This window comes from Agelaius tricolor, unplaced genomic scaffold, assembly GCF_023055355.1.
Source record: "Agelaius tricolor isolate 1412-34295 unplaced genomic scaffold, bAgeTri1.0.p SCAF_34, whole genome shotgun sequence".
In the NCBI taxonomy this organism is placed as follows: domain Eukaryota; kingdom Metazoa; phylum Chordata; class Aves; order Passeriformes; family Icteridae; genus Agelaius; species Agelaius tricolor.
This window is the reverse complement of record NW_027269294.1, coordinates 5527610-5549349: the sequence shown is the minus strand read 5'-3', so window position 1 is coordinate 5549349 and position 21740 is coordinate 5527610. Positions and strand designations below refer to the sequence as shown.

The following is a 21740-nucleotide window of genomic DNA, read 5'->3' as shown; positions in this document are numbered from 1 at the left end:
TCAGGCTACAAGTTTCAAGCATCACTGGCACTTACTAGGAATGACCTCCCTCAGGAGCAGTAGAGAGCAATTGTCATCCTCAGGGACCTATTTGTTCCATCAGGATCTCTCTCCTACTTGTGCTTTGAGTGATTGGATGGTGCTGGAAATGCAGCCAGGGCACTGGAGACTCTGTGGGTAATTTTAATAGAAGTGTATTTGACATGGATAAAATAATCTGGTTACTTGGATTTTCTGTGGCATTTCTGGGAAGCCAGAGTTTAATGCAATTCCATAAAACAATTGTTGAAATGTTGGGGTGCTCCAGTAGATTAGATACACAAATTTTTGGCTTTCAAAGGATTGCATTCTTACACCCTGTTACCTTTGAGTGCTTTCAGCTTTGATTAAACCTCAAAAAAGTCCCCTTAGTTTCCAGCCTATTTTGCCTATATAGACTCAAAACCAGATATACATGAAAGTATATAGATTCAAAACCAGAACAGGAGTTAGATGAAACCATACAGGGGTGATGCTGTGGATGTCCCAACCCTGGAAGCCAGGTTGGATGGGGCTAGAAGCAGCCTGGTCTACTGTAAAGTGTCCCTGCCCATGGCAGGGGGGTTGGAACTGGGTGATTTTTAAGGCCCCTCCTAAACTAAAGCTTTTGCTGTCCTTTTTCCTGCTGGCAGAGACAGGCTCAGACTGAAATACCAATTTCCCCTCACAAAAGCATTTTCTCCCTTGTAAAAGAGCATTTAGGCAGAAATTCACAGGCAGTTAGGAATGTTGTCCTGGCAGTATCAAAAGCCATGGCTGCCTTGGGACACCAGCGTGCTCCAAGCATTCCAAGGCTGAGGGTGGGTTTTCTTTATCAGAACTCGCTGCTCTTTCTCCAAACTAGCAGGCTGCCCCTGGCAGGAGCTCAGAATAACATGTCATGTTGATTACAGCCCCTCCTGCAAAGCAGGGAGGTGTCACCATCACAGCAAAGGCATTCCCTGCCACACGGGGTTACACAGCTCCCAGTTCTAATGATTGTGATACATTCCACAGGTGTAAAAAAAATATATAAAACATTATTCATTTTCCTTTTTGACATGCTTAACATCAGTTGTTTTAAGAGAGACAAACCATTCCAGCTCTCCCTTAGCTTTCTACGAACTACAAGGAATTCTTGTAAAACGATGCTGTCACATAGTTTCTCTGCCAAGGTTTAACAAATTGTTTTAATAAAGGCTTGCATTATTGAAAAAGAGCTGTATTTTAAAGGAAATTACAATGCTTATTTGTAAGGATTCTAGATTATTGCACCAAAATGTGCTTTTTGAATGATTCATCAATATCCATTCCTCATCCTCTATGTTCTTCTATATTAATGTTTGTTTTCTATATTAATGTTTATCTCTTATTCCCTAATTTGCTGTTCTAGCTAATTGCACAAGATATGCAAGGAGAAACACTAATTACTAAATCAGACTCTGGCTTTTAAAAGGCTCAGGGGAAATAAACCAACAAATGGGAAGACAGGGACCTGTTTATTTTCCCTGTTCCCTGTCTGACAGGCTGCACAAAGAGTCACAGGGCTTTAGGGGAACACACGGAATCACAGGGAACAGTGGCTTGGGTTTTTATGGCTGGGGGCAGGCAGGTTGCTGATCTGTTTTCCAAACCTGGAGTCCTGGCAGGGAATTTGCAGGGCATCAATTGCCATGTGGAATGAACATCCACAGGTGTGCCTTGCCACACATACGTGTCGCACAATCACTCAGCCTGGAAAAGACTTCCAAGATCACAGAGTCCAACCATTGACCCAGCACTGCCAAGGCCACCACTAAACCACCTCCCCAGGTGACACATCCTTGTCTGAGCATTCCCAGGGATGATGGTTCCACCACTTCCCTCGAAAGCCTGTTCCAATGTCCGCTCCTCTTTGTTCTCCCGACCGATGACACCACCTGTGAGTTACCCAAGATACCACACATCATCCCTGGGGCTCACCCTACAAAGACTGAAATGTTTTTAACCCCTTTGCTGTTGATTTGTCCCCACTGACACAAACTTTCTGATGTGGGGCTTTCATCTTTGTTTTCTTCCAGCTGACACTGTTTGGTGACTCCCTGAAAATGCTCCCTCTGAGAGGACATAAATTAAAGTTAAATGAATGTAGTTTAGCATTGCTGTTTCCCAGAGGTTAGGAGGAGCCATTTCCACTCATTCTCCATGTCTTGCCAGGTGTAAAAGAGGAAGGAAAGCAATGCCTTGCTGGACCCTCACTTTGCCCCACACTGGAAGCAGAGGCATGGGAAGATTGTGGAAGATCAGGATGAAGCCAAGCTCCAAGCAGGCACAGTGTGATCCCTACGGATGCCAATGGAATGCTGACATTTGAGTGCCTCAGGGCACCATGCAGGGTCTTCCCTTAGAGGGTTCTCATCAGAAAATGGGCTTGGTGCAAGCCACTTCTGAAAACTGAAAAAAAGCTGTTTAACATTTCTGAAAATACTTCCTGACAGGTGGAGTGTCTTCTTCTTCCCCAACAGTAAATGACAACTCAGAAGAATAGATATTGATCATTCATGTGGGGAATTACTTTTTTTTTTTTTGTACATGCTCACAAATTAAATACATGCGGCCCTAAAGTTGAAGAGCGAGTCTCTTGAGGATTTACTTTGTGAAGCCCAGAGATAAAGGTCCTTTTAAACTCAAAGTGCAACTTAGAAAGACTCTACTCACTGCTCATCCTTTCAATACAGGATGATGACACCTCAAAGCCACTGGAAAAAGGCTGTAAAAATTACTAAGAATCAAACCATATTTTATTGACGGAAAAAGCACTTGTAAGATGACTGAATGTGAGGTTCATGCAAAATGTAGAAAAGGTCAGATGAGTGTAAATATCTAAATTTTAAAAAAGACAAGTTGTGGTTGACAACCTAAACACAAGCTGTCAGTCATCTTCATTAAGTGCTCTTTATAGAAAACCAAAGTGAGCAGATTGGGATGAACAAAGCACTAATTTCACAGAGCAGAGGAAAGGATGGTGGAATTAATACATAGATGGTCATAGAAAAGGCTAAAATGGTGAACAGTAAAATGCTAGGATGATAAAGCAGAGAGATGAACATTTTCACTTTCTTCCCTCAATCCTACTTAATAAAATAGCAACTTATTCCCTTCATCATCTTCTCCTAATTGTCCTTCCCAATTTCAAAGGATCCATAATTAAAAGTCTCTTCTAGAATCCAGTTAAGAAAATACCATTTACACATCCTAACACTGAAGGAGAATAATACTATTACTTGAATTTTCAGCTTCAAAATCACAGTCTACAATAAAAACAGAACACTCTCAAAGAGCTTCCACCACATGCAATTTACCTTATGAACACTGGCAGCTCGAGTCCTTTGGCTGGCTCCATCTCCTGCTTTTGAAGACATCAGTGAGATCCTGCACCTCCTTCCAGCCCCAAGCCTTCTCGTTCCCAGACTGGAGTCATGTGGCTGCAGCTGGATTTTGCACTGCTAACCGATACTCCCTGACACAGGTTGTGGTCGGCAGCACAGACTCACAGTCTGATCCTGATGGGGGATGTTTTCACCAAAACGTGGGACTTTTCATTACTTTTCAGTGTAGCGCGCTTTACTTTTAATTTCGTGGTTTTGAAGTTACAAAACGTTGATGAAAAATGCTGAGAAGTCTTGGATTGGATAAATCTAGATTTCAGTCCTTTTATTCCTTTATTCATCTACCACGAATCACTGCATTTTTGTATTTTCGTTTTCATATGTTCCTTTTCATTCTCTAAACAAGAGAATGCCAAGTAAATCTACCCTTTCTCTGTCCATTTTCATCTAATTAGGAGCATCATCAGGAGAAAACATCTCCACCTGAGCTGGCAAAGACCCTTCTAGCATTTTACCAGCAGAAAGACAGGTCAGAGACAAATTGCTGACAAGAGATGTGTTTGGAGGCTCCTGTGCACCACAGTGAGCAGTGCAGGCTGTTTTTCTTTCCACATATTTATGACTTACAATATGTCCCAGCTCTTGAAACAGGACCGTGTAGCTGTGATGATGAACCAGGGGAATTGTGCAGCTCACTCCCTCACAACTGCTAATTTTGGATGATTGCTCCACACGATTCACTTGGAACCCTTTGCTGATCCTCATCTTTAAAGAATTATTAAAAAAGGGCAGGAATGGATCGTATGTTTAAGTGTCAAAAACATCTCCACGCCTCTCAGAAACAGGGAAACAAGGAAACCAGTAAAATACACATTTGTCTGCCATAAAGCGTCAAAATTTAGAGGAGCGCACTACCCGTGAGGGGAGATAGCTCGAGGTCTCGAGATATCGCGAGGTCCCAAGATATCGCGATGTTACGCTCAGGCGGAACCCCTCTCCTTTTACCATTACTGACCGTTATCCCCCGTTATAGATGACCCTGCCTAACCGTTAATAAAGGCCAGGTACTGTCCACCACATTGGTGCATGCATTGGGGCTGGCGGGGCGGGGCGGCGCGCCGCGGGTTGAGCCGCCGGGCTTCCAACCGGCCGCGGCCAACAACCGCCGCCTCCAGCGGCCGCGCCTACACAGGGCCGGCGGGCAGCCTGGGCGGCGCAGGGCGGCCGGACCCTTCCCTGGGCTGGTGGCGAGCAGAGCCGGGCAGCGCGGTACCGACGTCGGGGCGATGCATCGCACCGGAGAGAAGAGCCGTGCGGGGCGGCGGGAGTCCTGCCCCGCCGCCCTCCGCAGCAGCGGCGGCTGGGCCGTGCTGGGGGTGCTGACAGACAACGGGCAGCAGCAGCGGCCCGGCGGCCAGGGTGCTGCTGTTATCAAGCGATGCTCTGGCTTTGAAAACACCGTCACTTCATGTAGAAAAGATGAAGTGCCCAACTGCATCAAAGCAAGGTTTTGCTATCTACATAGACGATTCAGAAGATAAAGAAGACTACAGCTGCCAAGTGTCTGAAGAGCTGGAATTAAGCCACTGTGAACTGGGTACCAGTGCAATGACATCCAGTAATCATCGCGGCTGGATCTGAATTCAGGCTCTCCTATGGTAGTGGAAGATGTTGTAACTCTGGCTGTGGGAGAGTATGCAGAAGACATTTATCAGTACCTCCAAGAGGCAGAAGTAAGATTTAGGCCCAAGCCCTACTACATGAAGAAACAGCCAGATATCACAACAGGAATGCGTGCTATCCTGGTAGACTGGTTGGAGTAAGTAGGGGAAGAGTATAAACTTCGGACAGAGACTTTGTACTTGGCAGTGAACTTCCTGGAGAGGTTTCTTTCCTGCATGTCTGCTCTCAGAGGGAAGTTACAGCTTGTGGGAACAGCAGCAATTCTTCTGGCTGCGAAGTATGAAGAGATCTACCCACCAGATGTGGAGGAATTTGTCTATATAACAGATGATACCTACACAAAGGAGCAGCTGCTAAGAATGGAACACTTGCTTCTCAAAGTGCTGGGTTTTGACCTAACAGCCCCAACCATCAACCAGTTCCTCCTTCAGTATATTCAGAGATGTGGAATCTGTATGAGGACAGAGAACCTTGCAAGGTATCTTGCAGAGCTGAGTCTCCTTCAAGTTGATCCTCTTCTGGAGTACCTTCCTTCACAAATTGCTGCAGCAGCCTACTGTTTGGCAAACTATACAGTGAACAGATCTTTCTGGCCAGAAGAACACCTTAACATTGTGACACTGGGCCACCCGAGCACTTGAGGAAGGCCCACAGGACATAATTAAAAATGAACTAGGGGAATGGGAACAGGGTTGGAGACTGGTACTCACAGGGCAAGGGTACGCAGCCATCAAGAAAAATAGTAAAATCAAAAGGTGCCCACTTAAGTCGATAAAACCAGACCTTCAGGGCAAAAACTAATGAAATTTGTAAAGTTTGTTTTGCAGGACTGAATCCTCAGACACCCCCGCGGCCCGTATACCCCACTTCCTAAAGGCTGCAATGAATCATCAAGCAGCCCGATGGCAGACCATACCAGGGTCGTGAAAGAACTCAGTGACCAAACTAAAGGAGCGGCTGGCACAGAGAAGGACGGGGGGGGAAAAACAGCTCAGCAAAAATGTTAAGAGGTATCCAGCAAGTAGAGTTCGAGCTCTGGCCAGGTTCTGGCTCTACTTGGATGGAATGCCAAGTAACCCAGAGTTTTTCCCTGTGTCAAAGGATCAAAGGGCGATTTGGAGGGAACATAAGACATGGACTCTCCAAATCCTCTCTAGTTTTAAGATCAAACAGGTCGCAGACTCTGGGAGAATAATTCGGTCCTAGGAGGTCAACTAAAAAACTGAGGAGGTCCTACAAAGATATTCAAAGTCATGGTTCAGTCAGCCCCCATGACTGATCGCCTTACATTTTAAACAAGTTTGTGTTGTTTTTTTTAGAAAAAAACAGTTAGAGATAGTTAGCTTTTCGTTGTTAAACATTTGCAGTTACAAGTTTATTGCAGTTATATTGGTCAAGTTAATTGCATTTTGCCAGTTACACACGTTTCCTACCTGTCAGTTTTGTTTTATGTTTTTAGCTGGTCATAAAAGGGGGGGGGAAATGTGGGCAGATATCGCGAGGTTTCGAGATATCACGATGTTATGCAGAACCCCTCCCCTTTTATTGTTACTGACCGTTACCCCCTGTTATAAAAGACCCTCCCTAATCATTAATAAATACCAGATACTGTCCACCACATGGTGTGTGCATGTGCTTGGCCCGTGTGGCAGAGGCACCGCCACTGAACCGTCCTCGACCCAGGACGCCGCGCCCCAAGCGGTGGCAACACCCCTGGGTAAATTGTAAACTGTGCTAAAGTTATGACATGTACTTTGTGTAAGTCCACACTGCGTATTATTCCCCTTTAGCAAAACTTCTTGATAAATTCAGAATGCTTAACAGGCATAATACAGCCCTCAATATGTTTGGTGTTACATTTAAAAGCTTTCATTTGCTAAAGTTTTCATGTGTTATTAAAATCACTGCTTGGATGTGGTACAATTTGTATTAAAGGATAATATTCAAACTAAACATACAGCTTTTTAACAGATGTTTAATTACAGCAGCTCCTCAAACTCTGAAATCACTTGTGGAACTCATGTTATTTCAGATGAAACTACTTACATGCCAATAAGGGTTACTTTGGCCCATTATCTTCTCACTTTTGTGGGGCATGATGAAGTTGGGAGCACTTTTAGCTGGATCCTAATTGCCAGTTGTGAGACAAAATAATCTCTAAACCAAACATGATAAACATAACCCCCCCTTGAATTGGTGTCCTTTTTCTAAGTTCTTTACACTTACCAGAAATTCAAAGTGTAACCTCAGAACTCACCTCTTGCCTGCAGCCTCAACTTTTTCACTCTCTGCATTCTCCAAGAAGTTGTCCAAGTCTGATTTATCCCTTTGTAAGTATAAAAGAATGCAGTTATTTATTGTTCAGCTGCTGCTTTATGACAGAAAGACCTTGTTCTCACACTCCTCACTGTGCACTGGAAAGCTCCAGCTTGGAGCAGAGGTGGAAATCGTGGTTAACAAATGTGAAACCATTGCTGCTAATAAAACCTTATGGACTAAAATACAGGTTTTATTGTTTTATTAGAAATATGAAAGCAGATTTTGTACTTTTTGACATTATCTTATGCTCAACAACCTCATAATATCCTTCTCCATCTTTCTGAGATATGTACTTGCTTCTTAAAGCCTGTTTTCTGATTAGAAAGTTTATATAGCTTAAAAACCTTATAACTTAAAAGGTTTCCAATAACACACACTAAAGATTTTAAATAAATATTTTAATTCTATTATTGGCATTTACAGGTAGAAAGCATACAGTATGTTACAATTTTATCAAAATGTGAAAAATATGGATGTTACATAAGTAACAATGTAAAAAAAGTATTTTTCTTACCTTCCCTGAAAGTAAGAAAACTATTCAGCATAGGAAAATATTGATATAAAAAACACAGCTTAGGTAAAAAAAAAAATTGAAGTTTTTACACAGTACAACAGGTTCATCAGATCTGCATGAAGATGTAAGGACTTTGTGAGACTCTATTTCACCTACAACTTTAGGGAACTGGGGGCAACTGGTAAGCTACATTAATGAATCTACAAGTAGTTTTCCCTCATATCTGCTCCAAAATGCTAGAGTGCAGTAATTTTCTATACAATAAATAATTCTTCAAAGTTTCCACCGTAGAAAATCATAGAATGCAGAAAATGCCACTCCAAGGTCACAGAGGCTAGGCAGTGCTTTAATAATAATTATGATAATACTTATTATAGTGCTTTATAATGTCGAAGCACTTCAGAAGAGTTAACTGTTTAGCCCTCACAACACCCCTGTGAGGCAGGGAACCGCAGGTTCTTCCTACCTTTCCATGGTACAGGTGGGAAAATGGAATCAGGGGACAAGCACAGGCTGCAGTAGCACAGCCAAGAGATGTGGGAATGGGCAGGTCTGTCCCTCGATGCTGTGAGCCAGGGGGCTGGGCTGACAAATGACCATCAGGAATCACTGAGGGGGGGGCAGGAAGGGACCAGGATTAAGTAAGCATCCCCAAAAACATTTCATAGAGATTCAGAAGCTCTCACACAACTTTGTCCAAAAAAAAATAAAAAACAAACAAGCGCAAACAAACAAAACAAAACAAACAAAAAAGAAAAAAAGAAAGAAACCTGAAATGAAAAAATAAAGAAACTGAAAAGGAGAAAAAAAAAAACAAACTCCTAAAGTGCTGACTGGCTTGAGCTGCTTCTAGCACCTCTTGTATGGAATAAGACTTACAGCAAGCACTGTTGCCAGTAATTATTCAAGCTGATTTATTCCATAAAGTCACATGTGAGCAACTGCAGGATATGGTAACTACATTTTCTGAGACACCTCACCACTGTAGTTCCTTCATTCACCATCTTACTTCCATGCACTTCTTAAGGAAAATGGAATCCTCAGTACTCTTGCATCGTGGAACATGTTAGTAGCTGGAGACAATATGCACATCCTTCACAATTGAAACAAAAAATTAGTTCATTTTCAGAACAAAGCATTATTAATTTAAGAACCACGAACCAAACAATGGTAAATAGGAAAACCCTTTCCAAAGGCTGCATGCCGAATATCTGGTTTGCAAATACAATGCATGCAGGAGAAATAAATTCATCCAAGCATAATTAAATTAAAAATGTCTCAAGTCTCTTTCAGCAGCATAATGGTTATTATTTTTAAAGTCTCCTCCAACCAGACTGGCCTGGGGATCAGATGCTGACCTTGGCTTTTCTACAACCATATAATGGTTTGAGCAGTCCCCGTGGCTTTGCACTGTGGCAGTACCAGGAGACAAAGCCTATACATACTGTTCGGCTTCCCCCTCCTTGGAAACAGCCTTGGCCGTACCACCTTTGCTGTCTTCACTCGCTGCTGCTGCTGCTGTTTTTTCAGGAAGCGATGCCAAATCTTTGAAAACATCCACATAATGCCCAAAGCCCGGGCCCCAGTTCAAGAGGTTGTCCCAGTTGAAGCTTCCTGCCTGCTGGCCCAGCTTCCCGGGCAGGGAGCTCTCCCCGGGCGCGGTGCCCGCTGCCTGTGCCCCCACGGGCCCGCCCTCGCCGCGCCGCCCCGGGTACCGCCGCGGCTTCAGCCTCGAGCCGTAGTTGTCCTCGTCATCTGCGTCCGACTCGTTCACCTGGGACAACTTGGGCATCCTGGAGGTGTAGGCCACGGGCTTGTCACGGTCGTACTCCATCTCGGAGCAGGTGAAGGACTCGTGCGAGTCGCTGTCGGAGGAGGACTCGGGCGCGGGAATGCCGTCGGCCGGGTTCCTGGTCCGGGACAGAGGCCTCCTGCAGTCCTCCTCGGAAGAGGAGCGGCCGTGGTCCGCGCTGCAGATGCTGGGGTTCCTGGGGCGGGGGGTGTTCAGTCTCTCCACCTCTTCGATGGACAGCCCCACCGGGGGAGACGTCTCCAGCGGGATCTGCCCGATGGGCTGCTTCAGGCGGCTTCCCGGGCGGGAGCTGTGGCCCGCCATGGTCTGTGGGCTCTTGCTTCTCCTGCCCAGCCGAGTGGCGTAGTTGAAGATGCCGGGCTGGCAAACGTCACCATGCATCTCCAGCGGGCTCCCTTCCCTGATGGCGAGGTGCAGCTCCCTGGCTGGGCTGTGCCTGTAGAACGTCGAGGATTTGGAGAAGGGTGCGGGGCTGTGCCGAGACAGGGGGTTGGGAGTGGGGCACGCCGAGTGGCTCAGGGATGTTGTCCTCAAGCCCTGCCCGTAGGCAGGCTGGTAGGTCAGGCTGCTGGCTCCCAGGGGCATGGGGGACTGCCGGGCGAAGCCCAGCGGGCTGTGCCTCTGGATGGAGAACTTGGGAGTGTGGCTGCGGAACTGCTTGTAGTGCTGGATGATATCGGCGTCGGAGGGGGCGATGCTGCTGGCGTTGTCGATGTCGTAGTGCTCGATCTCGGGCTCGGGGGAGGCCAGCGGGGCGCTGGGGATGGTCTCCGTGGCGTGCGGGATGTCCGTCTCGTCGTAGATGAGGTAAGGGTTTTCCCTTTCGATGATGTCGGGTTTTGGGTTCCCCTCGGGCTGCTTCCTGACAGTCATGTCATCACCGTAGGGTGGGATGTTGTCAGGGTCATCGAACGCCACGTTCTCGCTCCCTTTCTTCTTCTTCTGCTTTGTTTTCTTCTCCTCTTTCGGCCCTTTTGACTTCTTTCCCCGGCACTGGTTGCAGAGGATGAGGCTGAGCACCAGCAGCGCCAGGACCGTGGCGCAGCTGCCCACGATGGCCGGCACGGCCCAGAGCGGCAGGGACAGCTCGGCAGGGTGCGGGGACGGCAGGCACACGTGGCCACCATTGACACCCGCCCTGCACTCGTGGCCGGGGGCACACAGCACGCCCAGGCAGGCCACCACGGTCTCGCACGTCCGTCCCGCGTAGGCCTCGGGGCAGCTGCAGGTGAAGCCGGCGTGGGGCCCCGGCTCGCAGCTGCCCCCGTTGAGGCAGGGGCTGGAGGCACAGGCCCCTGGGGGCACGCACTGGTAGGCGAACCAGCGGTTGATGCACATCAGCTCGCCCCAGCAGGGATTGCTGGCGCACACGTCGGGGCCGCGGCAGCCCGTCTTCACCGAGGGGTCTGTTCTGGAGAGCGTGGCCAGGCTGTGCTTGCCGGAGAAGGGAAGGGTCTCCCCGCCGTACTTGATGTAGGAAATGCAGCCATTGAAGCCTGAGAGAGGGACAAAGAGGGACAGAGTTGTTGGGAGCTGAATGTTGAGCGTTCACGGTCAACAGCGCAGTACATACTCACTGTACATACTCAGTACATACTCCACTGTTCACTAAATAAGCCAAGAATTCACATGGTTACCATAGGGAAACATCCATTCTAACAGCACTTAATGTCTTTAAATTGAGTTTGAATAAATACAATGTCTGATGACTGAAATATAGCATATTCAATATATTCAGTATATTCAATGTATTTCAATATATTCAATATACTGAAATGCTTTTCTCTCCTGATTCTCCCATATCTCTAAAACTTCTTATAATTTCCCACAGAGAATCCCGTGGGCAGCTGGCTTGGCTGTGCTAGCACCAAGCATTACTTGAGTTTGCCCAACGTGCTTCAACTAAGCCTCTTGTCCCCTAAATTCATGGCAATCCTTTTGTTTCTCTGAGTCTTGAGGGGCCTTTTCCCAAACTTCCCATACTTTGGTTGCAGTGCTACCCTACAACAAATTTTAGTGCTGTGAGAGCCCAGGAGATGGAATTATCCCAAGGCTGTGCAGCGGTTGAGTGAGGTCACAGGAAAATCCAGTCTTTTGCCAGCCTAATAATCCTCTGTGTTCCCCTGAATAAATCCTTTCTGGAAGGGTTTTGAGGTAGTGCAACCTTACGGTGATCTCTGCTTGGAGCTTCCAACATAGAGATGGATACCACTCTCATGAAACAGCAAATATACTTCAGTGGTATGAGATGCTATTAAAGGTTTAGAATCCTCAGGGTTGAAGATTCAGGTTCAGTTGGGAGCACAAGCAAAAGTGATGATCACCTTGCTTCATGCATGGTGGTTCCTTGTAGTACTGATGTGATAAACAACTTGTCACATCTGCCTGGATTTGGAAATGTTACTGGACACAGCAACTTCACAGCCCTGTCACCTCGTGTGTTGTCTGCCTTGAACAGCACTGCAGATATTTTTGACTCTGAGTTCATGCAGAGTTTTATACCAGAGCCTTGTAAATTCCTTGGTATGTTGTACCCAATGTAATCCAATATTAAAATAAAATAAAATCATATGAATAAGGGATTTTGGACTGTGTGTCTGCTTAATGGAAGCCAGACATTCCTAATTTGTCTGCCACAGCATTGGGCAGTGGTGAGAGGTTAGTGTCCTCAATTTTCCTTGTTCCAGCTTTCCTAAAGCCTCTGCTTTTTCCATGCACATGCTGCTTATAAAACATACATGTAAAAAGGGTAAAGGTCAGCACAGCATCCACAAGCTTTTGTACCACATTTCATACATATTCACAATGCACAAGTGTAAAGTGTGAATTTACTCCACTCAAAAATACTTTATCTGGTCACAATTCATGAAGCCAGGAAGATTTTTCAATATAGAAATACATGAAAAATACATCTGTATTGTCTGGAGAATCTCATGTTTTGCAGCTAAAAATCACTTCCATCTTTACCTAGCACTTGGGAAATGATATCAAATATGTGTTATCTACTTCTTTTGCCAGGGTTTGAGACAGTTACTTTAACTCTTAAGGGAGACTGATTTGCTCCTTAACAGCTAGACATCAGTCAGAGAGTGTTTCCTTATTGTCCTTGCTCAGAAATAAATCCCATTCTTAATCTGACAGCAGGATAAAGCAGCAGGACCTTGGAGTTGCAGAAAATATTTTTATCATATAAATAACAGGGTAAATCCTGCGGTACTTACCAAATCCCTACAAAGTTTTTGTTTTGCATTTTTGCTCAAATGAAAGATTTGCCTTGATTTTCCAGGTTATGATTCAGGTGAAGAATACATCCTTTCTTCTCCATAGGGGTAACAAAAATACAGCAGTTGATGTACAGACAAGCAACTCCCTTGTCTCAAAAAAGCCCTGCAGATGGAGTGTCTGCTTGTGGAAACAAGAAGCCTGCAGTGTGTACTAAAGGAACAAAATCTGTAATCCTTACTCATTCAATTTGCATTTTTTCTAGCAAAGGATGGACGTACACTAATAACTAATAAAGAATTACAGTACTTGGGGAGAAAAAAAAAATTACCTGCAGCTGTGCTCTTGAAAGGCTGGCTGGATGGAATTCCTCCCAGAGAAATGGTGAGGACGTTGAGGCCACCGAAGTCTTGGGTGGCATGGAGAATGTCCCTGCTGTGGGTCCTGTCCACCGACAGGATGGTGGCAGAGCCGTTCTTCTCCAGGAGGACCGAGTGCCACTGGCCATCTGCAGCATACACCTCAGGGATGTTCCTTTCCACTTTCCCAGCAACTCCAGCATCAGATATGTAGTGCACCTTCCCACCTTTTATCTGCTCAGAAGAACACATGACGTGTAATTTTAAAATGGTGCCGCATAACTCCTAGGCACACATAACCACTCTGATGTACACTCACAGCTACAGTAACACGTGGCTTTGGTGTAATAGAAAGCTGGGGTGGGCATATTTTTCCCCAAATAATTGCTTTGTACTAAAAAGGCATTAATTATTTAGCATGAAAAATTTGGCCAGAGCTAAACCACATCACATTGTAGAAACTTTGGCAGAAAACGTGCATCTTTGAGCTGCCATCCATTCAACTCCTGGCTAATCCTACTGAGCAGCCAGCTATAGGTCATGCACATGACACACATTTTAACCAGAGAAAGAATATTTCTTTCTCCTTCTTCAAGGCAAGTGTGGAAAATGCTTAGCAGAGCGAACAGATGTTGTCCTCGCCCAAGAAAATTGCATCCAGTTTTTATTACGACACAGTAGGAATGCATAAAGCATGGCAGGGCTTGAGCAAGAGCCCCATTTCATATCTGCTTTTTCTGCTAATTGGTATTTTGCAGGAAACTTTTGTGGTATTTCAGAAAACTTTCTGAAGAGTTGCAAAGCGCGTGATTTTGTGAGAATTTTCAAGTAGTACTTTCTTGAGCAAACTGCTTTAAAAATTGTGAACAGCCAGGGGAAAAAGGAAGAATATTATGGCTTTTTCTCTTAATAATGATGCCTCACAATTCTACCGAATCATGAGATGCGGGATTTCAAACCTCTTACTATGATCCCAAAATGAGATCAGTGCAAATTCTGCACTTAAGATGTAGGAGCTTAAAAAGAATCCCAACATCCAACCCTGCCAGTTTCTCAAATATTGCGTAAATTTGGGTACACTGGCTGACCTCCTAAGGGCATACAGAACTGCGCAAACTCACGGAGCATGGCTCTGGGACTTGCTGCAAGTTTCCTTTGGTGCTCTTCATTTTTGGTCACATATTCCTGCATGCTTGGTCACACATATTAAATGGAACAACTGCTCTCTGTCCCACGTTCCCCCTCACTGCAGCTTGGTCAGCCCGAGATCCGTACCCCAAGCGTGCAGGACGTGCGCAGGCAGAGTCCAGGAAAGGTCACAGCCCCAGGTTTGCTGGAAACTCTCAAAGCCTTGCATCCTTTGTTCCAGGAAAAATAAGGTTCACCTGGGAAGAACTGTGAGGTGACACACTGGCTACAAGAATGCTGCTCTCCTTTCCAGAAACTGTTAAATGTTCTGGATTTGCTTCTCCGGTGATGCAAGCTGAGGACTTTGTTCAGACACTCCAGCTTTAATAAGGCACTAAGACCACGCTCATGTCTTGGCAGCTGCCTGAATGAATGCATCTAGCACGTTTTCCATTTGGATGGAGGACACAACAATGGTTAATATGTGCATCCACTTCATTTCCAAAGGCAGTAATTTAGACTTTTTGAAAATGTATTGTTTGATAAAGCTCATCTCGCAGACAGGATGCTTTTGTTACTGATAAAACACAAGTGGCATGTGTCTAAACTATTGCACAGCCCAAGGAAAATCCCACTGTTACAAATGCAGCCCACAGACTGCTGAAACATATTAAACAGCATTTCTCACAATAACTTATAAAAAGCTTGACTGAGCTGAATGTATACATATATTTATGTCTGCAACCTGTATTGGTTTCTTACGTCTTATTCTGTCTTTTATGCCCCATAAAATACTGGGCATAAAGACTAAAATACTGCCTTGTATTTTAGTCTTTATGCAAACAGAAAGGAATACACCATGCCAGACAACACTCTCCAAACTTAAGGGGAGACTGAGCACAGAAGTAAAATTTTTAATTTCACCTTAGAAAAGACCTGTAGAATTATTTACCTGTCAGCAACTCATATTTTCCATTATAATTCATGATTCTTTAACCCTATTTCTATATCTTTAAAATTGCATGTGACTAATGCTAGAAGACTCATAAATAACATACTAGGGGCATTTGGAAAAGAAAATTTCCAGAGACAAGACTGGTCCATGACTGCTTCACCCAGGAAAAGACATGGAATGGTGCCTTGAAGCAGAACACGTTTCTAAATTTGAAACAAAGGCTGAAGTTGACAGCATTGAGTAACACAAATTTCTGGGTTTTATTTAAATGGCTGAGCAACTGACAAGCAGAATATAATGAAAAGAATGAACCACTAAAGCAAGCATATTCCTAACTACAGGGCTGATTCAACTTTACTAGTATTCCAAGTCTCATTTGCTGAACAAACTGGGTTTTGTCTTAAAACTAGCTATTGAATGGGAGGTCATTTAAAAGGGTTATGTTCTGATTAGTTCCTGCAACATGATATATGCACAGAACCATAGAATGGTTTGCATTGGAAGTGATCCTGAAGATCATCCAGTACCAATCCCTCTGCCATGGGCAGGGACACTTTTCTCTATCCCAGGTTGCTCAGAGACCCATCCAACCTGGTCTTGAGCACTTCTAGGGATGGGGTAGCCACAAATTCTTTGGGCAACCCGTGCCAGTGCCCAACCACACCTCACACAGGAGTATTTTAGCTAGTATAGCTAAACCTGTAAAGTATAATCCACACCCTCTACCTGTACAATTCAGAAATTGTAGAGCTCCATTTAGGCTAATTTAATCTGACTGCAGATGAGATTTCTAGATAAAGCAGGACAAGACAGGCAATTTCACCTTTAACCCGCTCTATTTATCCCATTATCTCCAACTGAATTACTTGCAATGTGCACTTGTAGGAAAATAAACTGTGACAAAGAGTTCTAATAATAAGGAATGCCTCACCCTCTTTGTTGTAGTGGATTTTGGAGGAAGCATTTTCCATCTGAATTTGACAATTATTTAATGTAATCTGGAAACAGTTGCATCTTTCCTGGATTGAGGATCCCTTTAAATGATAAAGTCCCCTCGCAGGTTCTTAAGCAGGGAGTTTACATCCATCATTTAGTGAACCAACTGCTCACAATCTGATTTATTACCACTTCTCTAGTTTTACCCCAATCCCAGCCACACCAAAACCAATTAGCTACAAGAGGAAAAATGTGAAGGCATGGACGTAGCCACAGGACTCTTAGCTTTTCCCTAGCATGGTTTAATATTAAAAACACGTGGCAGGTTTTCTCTGAATGCTAATACTTTGGATAACAGGCATATTAAAAGACACAAAAATCAAGTCATAAAATGGTCTGTCATGAAAACTGACAAGAATTTTCAAGACAGGTCCCTAAAGCCCAACTTGTGCACCAGGAGTGGATGGAGATGACATGGAGACCTTTGCTAGGCTGGCTTCATTGGCATCTCAGGCTACCTCTGAGGGGAATACTCATGGTGACACCTACTCTGGGAGTGAGGAGCAGTGCAGAGGCCATACTGCACTAGCCACAGTTAAATTATGGCAGTTTTACTAACTAGCATTGCCTGAGAACTGCTTGGCAACCAGCACGGCTCTCCTTCCTCAAACTCCTGCATCTGGTACGAGGCAAACCTCTGCTGTCTTCCCCTGCACAGCTGGGGCTGGGACTTGACACCCTCTGCTTGCTTGTATAACTTCACCAATATTAACAATAACAAGAGTGTTTGCATAAACACAGCACCAGTGCTTTAGCCAGGAAAGGAAACTCTCTCCCTTTTTTTTTAATAAAGCTTGGAGAACTCACCTAGCAAATTCTGCTAGGGGGGGAAGAAAGGTTTTTTCTCTCCAGAAGTCAAAAATAATGAGATCTTATCTGCTAATACAAGCTAGGCAGAAACTTCCTATGAAATGATGTGGTAAAAGCATATGCTAGGGAAGCAGTGCAGACTTGCTTCTTAAATGCAGCCGGTGTGTCAGGAAAGCTTTGTAACTCTGACCAGGCAGGTGGAGGATATCCACGGGGCTGAAGCTTAGAAAGTGTGAATTTCTGTATGAATTTCTCTAAAAGTCAGGGAAGAAAAAGTTGGAAAGCCTTGCAGCAGTCAAGGAAACTTGGAGCTTACACCAACCCAATAAAGGGGCTTGCCAACATCACTGCTGTACTCATTTAGAGTTATGAGTAAATGGACTGAGTCATCGCCAGGAACCAAACCATCGCTTTCTCTTGAGAAAGGTAACTTCTGCAGCAATAAGCTCTTTGAGGAAAGAAAAAACAGCAAAAAAGCCCCAAAACAGTGTGGCACTTGAAGCACTAATTCAGCTATGTATGCCAAAATAATTTGATATTGACATTGGTCTGTGAGTAACCTCATGAATTTGAGTTATCCCTCACTTCCTAGTTTGATAAGCTTGAGCCATGTTGGTAGGAATTAATGAAAACTTTTTGGCAATCCTTTGCTAGCTTAAGGAGGGTCTGGGTTCAAGACTCAAAAAAATCAGAAGATAAAAGGCCAATAACAAAATGATTTGTTCTGTAAAGTGTAATGATGATAATAACCATGGCAATGAGCACCATTCTCGTCACCTTAAAACAGTCACTATTTGGAGTCTAGACAAAACTGATTAGATATAAAACCATCAAGATCTTCTGATACCTTGGCAAATAGGAAGGGAATTGTTGAGAAGATGAATGATACTGGAGCAGTGCCTAGTCTCAGCTAAAGACCTAATATTTCATAAAGGAAACAGAAAGAGTAATGGAAAAACTTGATTTTGATCACTCTACACGAGGCAGTCCAACCAAACCAACCCGGGCCTTAGCTGCAATCTCACCTTCACGGTGGTGAAGTTGCTGCTCTCCTGGATGTGGAGCAGAACGCCGCTCTCGCTCCTCGTCATGAACTTCACCTCCAGGCGCTCCACGCCCGGCCGGCCCCGGGCCCCGAGCCTCAGCAGGTAGTCCCGCTTCTTGTTGGGGCTCATGTGGTAGTCGAGCCGCCCCTTGCCTTCCAGGGACAAGGCCGTGTCAGCCGTGATATCTGGGACAAGCACAGGCAAGCGGTGAGCACACAGCCCCGGCCATCATCTGCCTCGGAGCAGGGATCAAGTTCAGAGCGGGTCAAGGGCAGGGGGGAGCAGGAGTGAATGGCAATTGCAGCCCCTCTATTCTTTGGCTTCCCCCAGAATGTGTGTTTGAGAGTGGGAGTGTGCGAGTAATTTACTGCTGCTATCAGTCAAGAGTAAATTAAAACTCGCTAGGGAACAAGTGAGGGAGTAGGGAAAAAAAAATTTGGCTCTCAGAACTGTAATTCCTTCCCAGGGATGTTACTGTTTCCATTACTGCATCGGGGCTTCATGATATATTGAACTCTAAGCTCTTCAGGGCAGAGATAATGACTTTCTATTTGTTATGGCATAAAAAAAAAAGTGAATAAAAAGGCAGAGCATTGACTACCAAACGCTGTTAAAATTATGGCTAAATTCTTTTGTAAACTGGTGCAATAAAAGCATATAAATCAGCTAAACAATAATGGGACATGTAAAAAAACAAAGCCCAGTCATTATACTACAACTACACGGAAATAAATCACTTTGCTCTCCTGAACAATCCCATATTGATTTACAGGGCTACTCCTATGAGAGTTAATCACCCCCGAGCGTAAATGTCTTGTTTTCATTTACATTTACAATATTTTCTTGCATATAATCCACAGTCAATTTGATGAAAAGGACTTTAGTTTGGAGAAGCCATAAGCACATGAACTCAATGTTTACGTGAAGGGGTTTTCGCTTACCCTCTTACCTCCCCATAGCAGGCAAATCCCTCCTATGGGATCTCTTTATTTTAGTTACGGATTATATGTTATTGGGAAGCAGGACTTTAAATGAGTGCAAGTTACCTGAAATGTGATATACAGACCAGAAAACATTATGTATTCAGATTGTTGCCATTTTTAGCTCACCAAAGAGCAACAGTCCACTGTGGACTTTTAAATTACTTAAGAGGCAACATGCTGCTTGTTTTCGTAATTTTATAAAATTCATTATCACATGGCCCTGAAACCCCTTAACAGCCTTTGGTTGAGCCACAGTCAGGTGTATGTTAAAGACAGTGAAAGCTCCTTCTCACATTTTTCACAGTGCCTTCCTGTGAGTCCATCCTTGCAGTGACACTGCTGCCACGACCACTGATCGACACAAGTGCCACCATGCTGGCAGGGGCTGGTCGTGCAAGCGCCTTCCAGTCTGGGACACCTGAAAAAAATCAGAAAAGCAGATGCTGAAAAAGGTGCACACAAATAAGCAGACCAAATGTGCTGGGAATTGTCATCTGTTTAAAAGGTACTCCCTTTCTTCCCCTCAGAGATGCTAAAATGGCTCTTCTCCCCATCCCTGGAAGTGTCCAAGGCCAGGTTGGATGGCTCGGAGCAACCTGGTCGAGCAGAAGCCCCATGGCAGGGTCATTGGAACTGGATGACCTTTAAGGTCCCTTCCAATCCAAACCATTCTGTAATTCTAAGGATCTCTGTAGACAGCTCAAGTTTCTAAGCAGATCGCAATTTTCAGCATCAATTTATAGCAGTCTTACAAAAGAGGAAGGAATTCAGAGACAGCCAAACTCCTACTATCTGTGATGCAAGAGAGAAGAAACCTTTTCAGGCATTTTTTTATGCTGCAGACTGCCAGGGTCTTTGTATTACAATGATCAGTGCAAACATGGGGGCTGAGAGAGGAAGTGTGAATGAGGAAATCTGGATGGAAGACTGACATTATTGCTACAACTGCAACTTCAAATACTGAGATGGAAAAAACAATAGAATCAGATAGTTCATCATTTCTGAAAGAGCACTCAGAGGATATGAGGGAACTTCGGTGATACTTGAGAGGCAAAGTGAGAGAACAGACGTGGTGGATTAAGAGGATATAAAAGGGAGTAGAGGGCTAGCAAACAGTATGAGTACAGCCAAAACCAGGTGGAATTTATAAAGAGATCCAAGAACATGGGCGACTCAATTTCAGCCCACAAAGCTACTTGAATAATCACTAACAAAAGAAATGTAATGATACTGCTTTTGTTTTTAAGACTCTGTAATCTTTAGTGAACCTTTAATCCAAATTCACTTTCTTCCTACTTTTTACAGTAGGTTCTACAGTCTTTTTTTCCTAACAAGAAATTTCCTTTACTGCAAACGGGGTCCATTTGATCCCATATATAGCAGACGTACTGATCTAGGATTCCTTGGGCGGCCAAAGCCTGGCTGGGCTCCAGGGGACGTCCATTGACTGCAAACTCCATTATGCAGCCCACAAAATCATGGCTTTCCACCTGCCCTCTCCTCTGAAGGATGGGCTCTATGGACCTGATGCCACCAACAGTAACTCGATTGGGTTGTACATCGAGAGTCCTGTGAAAGAGAAAAATGACTAATCAGTACCAGACATCAGGATGGTGATGACAGCACAGGAACTGCAACCATCAGTTACAGCCTGTGGCAAAAATTCCTCTTGCCAAATTGGTATTTCACATTTAGAAGGGGATACAGAAATTAACGTCACTTGAACTAACAGTTATAGTGGGCACGACTCTAAATTCACACTCAGTTTGCATGTCAAAATTTCTATTCACTTGACTGAGCAGTGTTCTTGAGAACACAACAAATAAGGTTTTTTACCCAACTATAATTGAGATTGTAGGTGATACTTAAACAGCAGGAAGATGGACTCATTGTTTTTCAAAGATGTAACACATCTGCTAGCAGGGAAACCCTGTGTGGCAGGAAACATTGTGATTATTTTAAGAAATTAGCCAAAGTGATTGGGATTAAAGTTACTGTTATCTCCAAAAATTTGAGCCCAAGACTACTGAGCTAGTGACAGTAAACACCAGAAATAAAGTTTGATTTCTTTACTGGACACTGTTTATGAACTCAAAACTGTAACAGAAAACACCTGAAAACAATGTCAAAGTAATTACTGTTAATATTTTTGTAATGACAGCACTAATCAGGTGATTTTATTTCCTATGTCTTTATGAGCAATGAGAGGTGCAGTTTAAATAAATACATGATCCCAAATCATTAGGCAATAGATGTTATCCTCATTTGTACCACAGTGCAAACTACTCGTGGCCATGCATTTCCTGACTGCCACCAGAGCCTGGGGACAGAGATGGTGTAGAGAACTGGGGATTTCTGAGCAAACTCCTTGTTATGATCCAGTTCCATGCAGAAATATAGCCTGACCTAGCAAGCAGGAACACACGCAGAAAATTTAATTTGCTTCTGCAAAGATGAAAGAAAATGACTCTTGGGAGCCTTATCATTATTCCAATTTTCTCTGACTTTACAGGGAGATTTCTTCTT

General features: G+C 44.2%; 2 protein-coding genes across 2 annotated transcripts in view; one reads left to right on the top strand and one right to left on the bottom strand.

The window, feature by feature from the left end:
• The first annotated feature begins 4295 nt into the window (after window positions 1-4295).
• LOC139602512 (cyclin-A1-like) lies at window positions 4296-6687 on the top strand. Its single transcript, XM_071452421.1, is given in 3 exon segments — window positions 4296-4881; window positions 4883-5010; window positions 5013-6687. Coding segments are annotated over 3 exon segments (1035 nt in total). The 5' UTR covers window positions 4296-4672; the 3' UTR covers window positions 5711-6687.
• A 1082-nt stretch (window positions 6688-7769) lies between these two features.
• FAT4 (FAT atypical cadherin 4) overlaps window positions 7770-21740 on the bottom strand; it is a 132397-nt gene continuing 118426 nt past the window's right edge. Inside the window, exons 13-17 of the mRNA XM_071452390.1 lie at window positions 20604-20783; window positions 19508-19632; window positions 18211-18416; window positions 13269-13530; window positions 7770-11211 (exon numbers count right to left, since the gene is read on the bottom strand). Of these exons, the coding sequence (XP_071308491.1) occupies window positions 9338-11211; window positions 13269-13530; window positions 18211-18416; window positions 19508-19632; window positions 20604-20783 (2647 nt within the window). The 3' untranslated portion in view covers window positions 7770-9337. The remainder of the gene's footprint in view (window positions 11212-13268; window positions 13531-18210; window positions 18417-19507; window positions 19633-20603; window positions 20784-21740) is intronic.